The sequence below is a fragment of the Anolis carolinensis genome, chromosome 1 (genome assembly GCF_035594765.1).
Source record: "Anolis carolinensis isolate JA03-04 chromosome 1, rAnoCar3.1.pri, whole genome shotgun sequence".
NCBI lineage: Eukaryota > Metazoa > Chordata > Lepidosauria > Squamata > Dactyloidae > Anolis > Anolis carolinensis.
The window spans coordinates 96,260,511-96,273,022 of record NC_085841.1 but is presented as its reverse complement, the minus strand read 5'-3'; the positions used below and the strand labels follow the sequence as shown (position 1 = coordinate 96,273,022).

General features: G+C 37.5%; 1 protein-coding gene across 3 annotated transcripts; it reads right to left on the bottom strand.

Annotated features, from left to right (window-relative positions):
* Positions 1–1,934: 1,934 nt before the first annotated feature.
* Positions 1,935–10,844, bottom strand: LOC100564631 (amine sulfotransferase). 3 transcript variants are annotated; one of them, XM_003215571.4, is made up of 7 exons: positions 10,685–10,844; positions 9,087–9,279; positions 7,108–7,316; positions 5,941–6,067; positions 2,820–2,914; positions 2,470–2,650; positions 1,935–2,256 (listed from the first exon to the last, which is right to left on the bottom strand). In XM_003215571.4, the coding sequence occupies exons 2-7, from the start codon at positions 9,226–9,228 to the stop codon at positions 2,135–2,137; spliced, it is 876 nt and encodes a 291-aa protein (XP_003215619.2). In that variant the 5' UTR covers positions 9,229–9,279; positions 10,685–10,844; the 3' UTR covers positions 1,935–2,134. The 3 variants fall into 3 exon arrangements, with proteins under 3 accessions (XP_003215619.2, XP_008118661.2, XP_008118655.2); XM_008120454.3 differs by having other exon boundaries at positions 5,947–6,067; XM_008120448.3 differs by having other exon boundaries at positions 9,087–9,230; positions 10,685–10,839.
* Between the last annotated feature and the right edge of the window lie 1,668 nt (positions 10,845–12,512).

Below are 12,512 nucleotides of genomic sequence, written 5' to 3'. Positions count from 1 at the left end.
TGGAAGCAAGAGAAACTGGGACATTTTAAAAGGATTTTGAAATGTCAGACAACAGAGGATTAATCAGGATTCTCCCTACCAAAATGGGATAGTTGAAGAGTAATGCCATTCTCAATTACTTTTGCATACTTCAATGCATGACCTTCAGCATGACCATAATGATTGTGAGATTTTGCAGAGTCAGATTCAAACTGAACCAAAGGTGATATCAGTTCAATGTTTTATCTAATGCCTGTTCAACCACTTTGGACTTTGAGCCATTTGATAAAATGATTTACACAGGCACTGAATGGGGTGTTCTGTGTCGGGGAGAAATGTACAATATTCCTGGAACTGACTCTCTGTCAAATGTCAGACACAGTAATTAGTGCTGCATGTTAATTGCATAACTTCCTTTTGGTGTGCTACATGAGCAGCTTATACAGTCTTAATAGATCCTATGGCATTTTGCAGAAAGCTGAAGATCTTGTCCTAGGTCAGTGTTTAATGTGCAGAAATAGTATTCTGTGGCGCTACCACAGAACAAGCTACATGATATTAGACGGTGGGTAAGTACATTTGGGAATGTTGCCGTTTTTCCCTCTTCCATATGGAAAGGAACATTGAATCCTCTGGCTCACATAGTTCACAAGGGCACAGACTCTACCAAAGTGGGTAACAGGTACTTTATTGGGTGAATATGTTTCTGCTAAATCAATAATGATACAGGCGTATGCAGGTGAAACCTATCCCCTTTTCAGTTGCTGTAAGATATACATAAGACTGAAACTACAATATAGGGAACCATTAGTGTGTAATCAATTCTCCTGTTTCTTTACTCACCAAAGTCCCTATTGTTTATCTTTCTCCAAGATAAACGCTATGGCTGCAAGATCCAATGTCTTAGCCAACTCCTTCCCTTTGTATCAGCAATCCCATTGTCATTGATTGGGCTCGGGCTGTGGCGCAGGCTGGAGAGCAGCTGCAAGGAATCACTGCAATGAATCACTCTGACCAGGAGGTCATGAGTTCGAGACCTGCTCGGAGCCTATGTTTGTCTTGTCTTTGTTCTATGTTAAAAGGCATTGAATGTTTGCCTATATGTGTAATGTGATCCACCCTGAGTCCCCTTCGGGGTGAGAAGGGCGGAATATAAATGCTGTAAATAAATAAAATTGATTCCTCTTTTTTGTACCTCCAGCCATTCTCATCCTGGCTCAAATCTCCTACCCAGCTGTGCTCAGCTTCTGGTCTTTCCATGCGTTCTCCCAGGCCCCATTCCCCTCTTCACCATTCTGTCTGAACTCACTTGCTGTTGTCTATTAACTCTTTCTGTCCCGCTCTGCTTTTCCATGCTTCACCAACCACCCTTCCATTCACATGCCCCCTGTCTTTATTTTCCACTTGGCAGTTCCCTCTGGAAAGGCAGCACTCTGACAAGACGATGGTAGATAGATCACCCTTAAGAAGTTATAGGATTGAACCGGGCATCATAACTTAGCTTGCAGAATAGGATCACCTTTATGTCGGATGATACTCATTACCGATTCTGCATACTGTAGGAATTGGCTGTGAGTATCTACGCTGCTGGAATGCCAGGAAAGCCTGAATCCTGGTGGAGGATTCCCTGTGTTTTTTGTTTGTTTGTTTCTTTGTTTTTTACTTATGGTCCAGCTGCATTAAGTGTTTTTCCCCAGGATAAACTGGATCAGCCTGCACACGTTTTGTATTTCAGAATTAGGGCGCTACAGAAGGATTATTTTAAGAGTGTTTTTATCAAATATAAAAATGGCATATTTTTTTCTCTCATTTTAAGCTAGTGTTGGCTCACCATTACAGATTATGAAGACGTTTTGCTTTATCATATTATCTCACCCAATATACTTTTTAAAATCATATAGAATTTATAATGCACACCTTCCATTTAATTTTCATTCAATACACGGTCCACCATATCAAATAAAATAATTAATTTAATCAGTTCCTATTTTAATTTGGCATTGGCTTCTCATTACTAACTGGGAAGAAAATCCTTTCTTTTCCATTTTCATAGGCTCTGCTCCAATTCACATTTCATAACTGATACACAATCACTTATGCAATTATCTTTTGTGCTTTGCAATGTAAAAGAGATAGGTTTGTCCATCATAATTCATCATTCATCCTTGATATCCCAGCAGAACTTGAAGGGCAGCTTTTCCATCCGTTCCTTGAAAACACTGTCAAACCTTTCACTCTGTGCAACTGTCATCATGTTTTTCCAGTCTCCAATAGTACCTGATGAAGAAATCAGAGAGAAAGAGAGATGAATTGGAGTCAAAACCATAATTCTCTAATGTGAAGAACTGATGATGATTGGTGTGCTACTAACTGCTGCCTCATGTTTGCTGTGAGATATAAAATGTCATAAAACTTTGAGCACTGTAGGAGAATAGAAGTCAACTAAGGTTATGGGATACTCACACAATTTCTCTTTATCAACAGTTTTACCTTTGCGCAGAAAGCGTCCTTTGCTGAAATCTAGGACATCAGGGGATGTGGTGCTGTAATTGGTTCTACTATCTGCACTCATTTTGTCAAATGAAGCCTTGTCCACAACATCATCCAACTCCTCTTCAGTTAGTCTTTTCCCCAGGAAGTTGCATATTTTCAATACAGAGGTTCTCAGATTCTAAAATGGGACATTAGATTTTAATCTATTGGTGTTTAATATCCACACAAGTTGTTACTCACCTTGAACATCCCCATTTGCTTGTCCCCTCTCTCAGCTCTAAACACCTTGACAAATTTGGGCTGGTTTGCGTGACTTTTTAACGCCAAATGGGGAAGCTATGCCTTACCTTCTTCATTTCTTCATACATAAGGAAGAGAATATTCAAGTTGTCCCTCTGAGTAGACCAGCCTTCTATATGATCTAGCCATGAATTAGCTACCACTTGTAAGAGACAAAGTAACTGTTAGAATACTTGAAAACAGATTTTGGCATCACAGATTTTTGTGCTTTGTGCATTAGAAGGCTTTCATTTCTAATGGTCTCACCACAGACAAATATAGAAAGCTATAAAAGGGATACAAAACAAGGTGGCTTTGAATTTCAAAAACAGAATTTCAACTCCAGATATTTATGGAAAGGATTGATTGATTTTTAGCCTATAAATTACTGTTAAGATCAGAGGTAGAAGAACAGGTGACAGATTGCAAGGAAAAGTTGGTGCAAAACTTTGGATATAATATAAAAATTGAACGATTGGGTAGTTTGGCAGAGAGGATTAAAGTTCCCACTGTCTAACAACTTCAGAAAAAGTTTTTTATAAGATTCTGCTTTTCTGGTTCCACTCATCAGAAAAATTGGCAAAAAATACAAGCGGTTGAAAATAAAGGTTGGAATGCAAAATATAAGAAGGATCGTACTACCAAATATGCTGGTCATATAAAAAAGAAGAAAAATTCCACAAGGTTACATAGAAAATTATAAAGACAAAAATGAGCTTTTAAGTTGGAATAGCTATTGTTAGGTGTAATAGGTGGGCAAAGTAAAAGACAACAACAAATTCAGTATCTGTGAACAGCAGTCAGATTACTTTAAAGCTAAATATGAAAGTGTAAATACCTTCTGCTGAGGACTGGGTATTGATATTATTTAAGTCTCCTACTATTTGTGTCAGAGAGATATTGAGAGATAATATTTACAGGTATGGAGAGCTAACCTTACCGAGACATTTTGTGCTTGTTACAAGCTTCTGAACCACACACATCCTTGCACAGACTGCATTGCAGTAGTCAAGATGTATTATTATCAAGGCATGAGTCACCTTGGGTAACCTGTCTTTACTCAAAAATTGCCATAATTATTGTATAAGCGGAAACTGGTAAAAGGGATTCCTTTTCACTATCATAGTACTCAAACGTCTACTACAGGGGTCCCCAAACTTTTTAAACAGGGGGCCAGTTCACGATCCTTCGGACTGTTGGAGGGCCGGACTATAGTTGGCCACTGAGCAATTATTATTATTATTATTATTATTATTATTATTATTATTATTATTAATAATAATAATAATAATAATAAAGAGGGTTGGAAGAGACCCTTTGGGACCATTGAGTCCAATCCCCTTCTGCCTTTGTGCACCGAAAGCACAAGCAAAGCACCCCTGACAGATGGCCACCCAGCCTCAATGTTAATACAGTAGAGTCTCACCTATCCAACACTCACTTATCCAACGTTCTGGATTATCCAACGCATTTTTGTAGTCAATGTTTTCAATAAATCGTGATATTTTGGTGCTAAATTCGTAAATACAATAATTACTACATAGCATTATTTCGTATTGAACTACTTTTTCTGTCAAATTTATTGTATAACATGATGTTTGGGTGCTTAATTTGTAAAATCATAACCTAATTTGATGTCTAATAGGCTTTTCCTTAATCCCTCCTTATTATCCAATATATTTGCTTATCCAACGTTCTGCCGGCCCATTTATGTTGGATAAGTGAGACTCTACTGTAATAATAATAATAATAATAATAATAATAATAATAATAATAATAATAATAATAAAAAAGAGGGTTGGAAGAGGCCCCTTGGGCCATTTAGTCTAACCCCCTTCTGCCTCTGTGCACCAAAAGCACAAGTAAAGCATCCCTGACAGATGGCCACCCAGCCTTAGTTTGGGGACCCCTGGTCTACTATATCATTGCCAGACTATAAACCTGTCTGCTCCTGAAGGGAGGGCAGAATCTCAGGTCCATTTTACACTGTCAGATAATCCAGGTTATTGAAGCAGAAAACCCACATCTGATTTGAATTGGATTTAGGCCCTATCTACACTGCCAGGTAAAATCCAGATTATCTGCTTTAAACTGGATAATATGGCACTGTAGACTAATATAATCCAGTTCAAAGCAGATAATTTAAATTTTATCTGGCAGTATAAATGGGACCTTAGGGCCCTTCCACATAGCCATATGACCTAAAAAAGTGTGGTCCAACCTTTAGTTACCTGAGGGCCAATCAAACTTTAGTATAGGAATGTGAGGGCCAGAGACATTCAAGAAAGAAAACGATTTCTTAAAAACTTAAAGCAGTAAGAAGGGTAAACTATTTTTTTTCCAAATGTTAAATTAAAATATTTTTTCCAGTAAGAAGGGCAAGGGCCAACAAAAATGAATTTGTGGGCTGCAGGTGGCCCGCTGGCCATAGATTGGACCACACTGACCTAAAATATCAAGGCAGATCATTCATAATATCTGCTTTGAACTGAGTTATCTGAGTCCACATTGCCATATAACTCAGTACAAAGCAGATAATGTAGGGTTTTATACAGCTGCTGTTATTAAGGTGGTATATGGCTGCACAGTGTTTTTCACTTTAAAATAAAAAAGAAGATAAGTGAGGATGGTTAACTAGTAAATGAAGAACCAGAAATACAATGAGGAATATCTAAAGCCTTTCTGTCTACACTATATGTAGACAGAACATGCTTATTTGAGACCAGTTCACTTCATGGTGGGGGGCATACTGAACCAGAAGGTCTATGAATGGGAACCTTATTCTGTCTCCAAGATTGGATAAAGGATACCATGGAGTCGTGGTCAGTTGCTTAGGAACTGTGGCCATATCTGCACTGCCATATAATACAGTTTCTGAATGCAGTTTTGCTGCATTGAACTGGATTATATTGCAGTGTAGACTCATGTATTCCAGTTCAAAGCAGTTACTCAGCATTCTAAAACTGGATTATATGGCAGTGTAAGTCCAACCTGTATATTATTTCCATAACTTTCATTTTTGTTCCCTTCCATGTTGAATAAATTCAACTTGTCCACTACTTGTTGCCTGTGTTCAAGATGTGTGGCATTGTGAATTATTCCCAACCCCATATTTCAATTTTTCATCAAGCTATATAAATATTAAAAAAAACCAAAATAACTTCCTGTTTTAAAGTTATCAAAGCTTACCTTTACCTGCCAGAAACCTCTCCATAATAATTTCGAAGTCTTCCACTTCTTCAAGTTTGACAGAAACTTTGGAAAAATGATAGTAGGACACCAAGACATCCTTTGGGTTTCTCATCACATAAATAACCTGCAGAACCAATGGTTTTTGAAAGCCTTGAAGTAAAATCACCCAAACAATATGCTTAATAGTGGGATTTTCTCTCAAATTGAGTTTTTCTGATAGTACAATCTGGTTTCAGACTAATTTTACTCCTTTTAAATCATAGTCCTAGCAATGGTGATGTCTCATTCTTTCACATTTTCCCCCTGTATCTGTATTTGATAAAGAGTCAGTGAGTTACAAACACTGCTGAGGAAGAAGAACAGTAACTTAAATGGAGCTGAATGATTTGGCAAGTTTGGGAAGGGGCTCCCTGCCCACTTTTTGTGGCAATAGACATGGGTTCTGGATCAAGAGCATTAGTTACTAGTGCCTTATGACCTTGTTGGACGGCTGCAGGAGGTGCTGCTCTTTGTAGAAGTGCATTGGAAACCTGGTGCCCCATCCCTGCATCGCCTAGCTTCAGCTGAGAGCGATCAGATGGGGGGAAGCGTGAGCATGCGTGTTGCATGTGGCTTCCCCCTATGCATTGGAATGGCAACACGGGAACCCTCTCATGTTGACCTGCCAGTGGCATGCACCAGCTCTGCCCTCCTTCACCCACAGATAGGAGCCAGCTGGCTTGGTGGGTGACTGGGACTAAATTGGCATATGCCACCAAATTTAGCCCCATCTGAAGAGGTTATTACAGGCATTGATAAGATATGCGGAATCCCACTAAGGTACCTGGAGATTGAAGGGTGGCATAGGATTGCCCAGCTCAGGGTGGATGCTTTCCTGCCCCCCTTGCCAGCAGATAGATTAAAAATAATAAAGCATGCTCTCTTGAGAATCTTCCTATTGCCCCATCATAACATTATTATTATTATTATTATTATTATTATTATTATTATTATTATTATTATATTTATTTGCACCCTGCTTTTTCTCTCCACAAGTAGACTCAAATGCTGCTTTGGAAGCACGTATGTCAGGAACTTTTACTATGTAGATTATTTACAATAAGGTCTCATCCCTGTTATGACACCAAATTAAATGAATGACATGATAGAAGTAGCAGCCCTTACCTTTCCTCTTTTGATTTTTAACGCTTTTGGTGCTAAATAGTAGGGCAGATGGGTAGCAAAAAGACGAGGTGATGGACGATTAACATAATCTACATTGCGTACGTTGTACTCCAGCCATGGAACTCTGTCTAACAGGTCCATATTTTCAGTTCCATTTCGATGACCTTCATGAAGAATCAAGCTCAAAATATTCTGTGTCCATATGGTTCCTGTGTGAATATGAACACACGGGTATTATTAATTCCTGAACATCAAGGTGCCTTTTACTTTCAAAGGAAATTATTGTGTCTATTATTATTATTATTATTATTATTATTATTATTATTATTATTATCATCACAACAAGATGAGTCCACAGCAGACATTCTGCTGGCTGTTGAATTTGACCACATGTCGGACACTTCCCAAGTGTCTAGGACTGTGTGATATATTGGCGAATAATGCGTGCAGATCCCATTAAGGTGGCCTTCTGCAGCTGGCAGATGGTAATTTTGTCAGCGCCAATTGTGTTCAAGTGCAGGCCAAGGTCTTTAGGCACTGCACCCAGTGTGCCAATCACCACTGGGACCACCTTGACTGCCTTGTGCCAGAGTCAGTTGCAGTTTGATCTTTAAATCCTCATATCGTGTCAGCTTTTCCAGTTGTTTCTCCTCAATCCTGCTGTCCTCTGGGATTGCAACATCGACAATCCATACTTTGTCTTTTAACACGATCGTGAGGTCAGGAGTATTGTGCTTATTATTATTATTATTATTATTATTATTATTATTATTATTCTATCATTATTTATACCCCACCTTTCTCCCCATGGGGACTCAAGGCAGCTAATACTCCATGCTAGGAAAATTTAAAAGATGCAATACAAAAGTTTTTTAAAAAAAACAAAACAATTAAGTAGTAGCAGTGTGGTAAACACAAAATTAAAATACTGTAAAATACTAAAATGACATTTAAACTCTTATTTTCCCAAATCCCATCTACAGCACCCCTAAATTAAAAGCCACAGCCCCCTCTGAACTGATCTTAAAAACCTTCTTCTTTAAAAGCCTGCCTGAATAAAAAGGTTTTAGCCTGTCACCGGAAGGACAGCGGGGGGAGGGGGGGCATTCTGGCACTGAGAAGGAAGCCACCGAGAAGGAAGTCTTGCACTTTCGTTCCCACCAACCAAGCTTGAGATGGAGATGGGATCGAGAGAAGGGCCTCTCCTGAAGATCTCAGGGCCCAGGCAGGTTCGTAAAAAGGGATACAGTCAACCAAACAGCCTGGACCTGAACCGTCTAGGGCTTAAAAGGTCATAACCAGCACTTTGAATTGTGCCCAGTAATAGACTGGTAGCCAATGGAGGCTGCTTCACATATTGTAGGGCTTGATCCCCTCTTCCTTAAGCTTCTTCTACTATAGCTACAATATCCTTAAATCCAAAAAAAATATCAAGAGGCAGCAACATTGCCCTTTCATCAAAACCCAATAACATTCAAAATCCAAAAACAGCAATACCTTTATTGGAGCAACCAAAAATGCACAGAATATATCCTGCAAGCTTTATACTTTTCTTTCCTCTGGTAACTCTCAGATGCAATAAGTTTACATGCCATGTTTCTAAATGTATCTGTGATTTCTTTTGTAATTTCTTCAGATATATCTTTCTGTGAATCATCATATTCTTTTCATGCTTCCTTAGATTTATTTCCCAGATCTCTGTTTGTTTCTTTATCATAGTATTCTCTTCCACTCATAAGAAGTCCACATAAATGGAAGAACCACAATTGCAGCTCCATAAAAATGCTATTAATTCACATATACTCCAATATGGAATCTTTTTCCATCAATATTTTCACTGTTATTTCCTTCCTCACAATACCCCTCTGTCCTATACATCCTTCCTCACCCAAATACAAACATTAACCAGTTCAAAAACTGTTCATCTTTCATATGAAATCTTAGAAAAATATGTTCTGAGAAAATATGTCCAATCTTACCTGATTTTGGAAAAGTGACCAGAAATATGTCACTGTCCCTGATTTCAAAATCCTCCAGTGAATCAATATATTCAGGTGTAATTGCTTCTTGAACGAAATAACACCCTTTGTGTTTTAACAAGTACTTGTCTGTTGGCTCCATTGCTAGTGTTGTTGACAGGACGATACAGAAAAATGACAACAGTTCTTCCAACTAGTTGGGTAGAATGAAAATCAGCAACAAAGTAATATATAAAATGATTTTAAATCTAAATTTTCATGAAATCCAGTCATTCTTTAACTATCAAAAATACAAAAAAAAAATCAAGGTAGTGAGAAGGTAAGGGCGTACCTAGTTCAGAATCCAAAAAGCTACTGAATTGCTCAAGACACTGCAAAGTTCTAAAACTTGCTGATGATGGCTCCCTATTAATAGATTTACGCTGATAATAAATTAAACTATGTCACATGAGTTTTGGTTCTGGGTTATACCTGTCATTTCCTAATTGGTTCTATCATAAAAACATGGAGAAAGTTTATTAAACTGCAAAAAACTTTGAGTTGTTGTGTGTTTTCCGGGCTGTATGGCCATGTTCCAGAAGCATTCTCTCCTGACGTTTCACCCACATCTTTGGCAGGCATCCTCAAAGGTTGTGAGTTATACTGTATAATAGTAATAGTATAACAACTGCTTTCAAAGGAAGTACTGCACAATTAAATAGGAAATAACACTTTCAAATCAAGAACAGAAAAATGTACAAATTTTGTTACATGTGGACTTTACTGAATTGAGGTGGCAAACCAGCACAGTAGTAGGACCGTCAGTAGCGTGATAACCATTGCCACTCCAAACCTTCCCCAGCAGGAATGATTCCATTGAATTGAGCTGTGGCAATTAGTGGCATCAAACTGCCTTCGTTCTACAATATAGATGCACCCTAAGTCTGATAGTAAACATTTTTACTTTTTTCATAACAGAGTTTTTGTTTGATAAGAAGTTGAAAACATGATGGTAATAGTAGACTCATAGTCTATATTATTTTGTTATTATTCTGTGCAGTACTACTTATGCTTTTTCTGTGCAAAAAAGGTTTTGGCTGCGAAAGATTCTTTTTGTGGGGAAAAAGATGTGGTTTTTTGCACAGATTCATCTCCTAGAACACATCAAGATGTTTGAATAGTAGGATAACAATATGTAAAAAATCTCACTCTCGATTATTCATCTCAACAAGGCTTTTTAACTAGAAAGAAATAGGTTTTTCATCACGAAATGAATAATCAAGAATATACTTTCTCTCACACATGTGTATACACATGTTGACAATCTGTACCTGTATTGTAAAATGTATACACTTCTATTTTCTCTCTTTCTCTGACAGTCATATCCTGCTTTACCTCAAAGAAGCTCATGGCACATTTTCTCTGACACCAGAAAGGGCAAAAATAATATTTCACATGATACAAATTTTCTTAATTCTAGTTCCAATTTTGAGAGAAGAATTGAATAACAACAATAGTAGCAGTAGTAGTAATAATGCAATATCCACAAAACTTTGACTTGCATTTTTTGTTTGCTTGTTTAGTAAGCTAATACAAACAGCTATTTAAAGAGCACTTACCTCCTCAATTTTGTTTGCTGAAGTCAGCAAAGGACTATTTCAACTTAACTATCAAGACTAATCTTCTAACTTTCAAGAAAGCAACTATTTAACCATCTATTCTTAGGACAGTATATCCCTAAGAATATACTGTTAAATTACTTTACTGCATCACAAAATTTTAATGGAGGGTTGGACTCTGGTAAATCATTTCAGGAGCTGCTCCATCATTACATAAGCTGCTATATACAAACACTGTTGAGTTCCAGTTTACCGCCAAAAATGAATACATAAGTGGGAAAAGCCAAGGGTTAGTGTAATTCAGGTCAAATCAAATGCTTAATCAACGAATTGGTAATATACCTGGTTCATTGCTCCTTGAAACTAAATAGATACAAAGGATGTAATAATAATAATAATAATAATAATAATAATAATAATAATAATAATAATAAAACTTTATTTATACCCCGCCACCATCTCCCCAACGGGGACTCGGGGCGGCTTACATGGGGCCATGCCCGGGACAATACAATATAGCAAAATATAAAAACAACATATCCGGGAGAGCATGGCGGCGTGAAGACAGCGTCCGAAAGAGGCTGTTTGCAAGGTATTTAGTCAGCTGAATACAGGGCTCTGTATTCTCCCAATTTCTCTCTGGGTTAAGAGAGAATCAGAGGGGCTTCGCACAGCTTTCATCTGGTGTCTATATTTACGACCCTTGGCTCCTAAATCAAGGAGTAATCAGTGAAACCGGAGAGGCTGAGAAGCGTCCAGGGCTAATTACCTTGCTGCCTATATGGCAAAAACGCCGACCACATTTCCCTTTTAAAACAACAAAAAACTTAACAATCTAAATTTAGATACTTGTAAAAGCAAAGAGAGATTTGCTTTACTTGTTAAGAAAGAAGAAAAGAAGAGAAGAGATTAATTAAGGTTTAATAGTGAGTACAGGAGGGGAGAGGAGTGGAACAGAGATAGCAAACTGTGAGCAAGACAGTGACTTATTACTTTATTGCTTTACCCCTCTGCCCTCAGCAAGGACCTTGTGTAAATAAAATAAAATAAAATAAGGAAACATGAATGCAATACCACACTGAATGGACTGAGTAGAAAGAATATTATATCAATTAATATACTACACTTTACTATAGAACACTACTGCCGAGTATCTATTTCTCTGAATGTAAACAAATACAAACAGAAAAGAGAAGACTGAGTAAAGTAAAGGAAGAATACTCTTAGGGAAGGTAACATTACAGGGAATATTATACTTGTGAATAGAACAACAGGACAATGTCAAAGATGGCAACCCACTCAAAACAGCCCAAAACACAAAAGGATGAGGCTGAAGATACAAACCAAACAATTTTAGATCAATTGAAATTTCTAACAGAAGCAATTACTAAAATGAATCAAAAATTGGGACAGATTGAAGAAAAGATGGAAACAAGCCAAACAGAAGTAAGGGAGGAACTAAGAAAAATCTCCTCATCCATCTTAGAATTAAAAGACAAACAAGAGAATCAGGGGAAAATAATAACAAAATTGGAAGGAAAACAAAAAGAAATACAAGAAGAATTACTAAGTACAAAAACTCAACTCCAGAAATTTGAAAGAAAACAAAAAGATTTTTCCCTTCGGGTCAGAGGCATCCCGGAGGAGATGACAGAGATTGAACAACTAATATTGGAATTAACAGCAGAGACACTAGGGAAAACAGAGGAAGAAGCAGAAAAAGAAATTGACCAGGTGTTTAGGGTAAGATCAACCTATGCATCAAAATATAAACTGCCTAGGGACATAATAGTCACATTTACAAGAAAAAAGATCAGAGACCAAATAT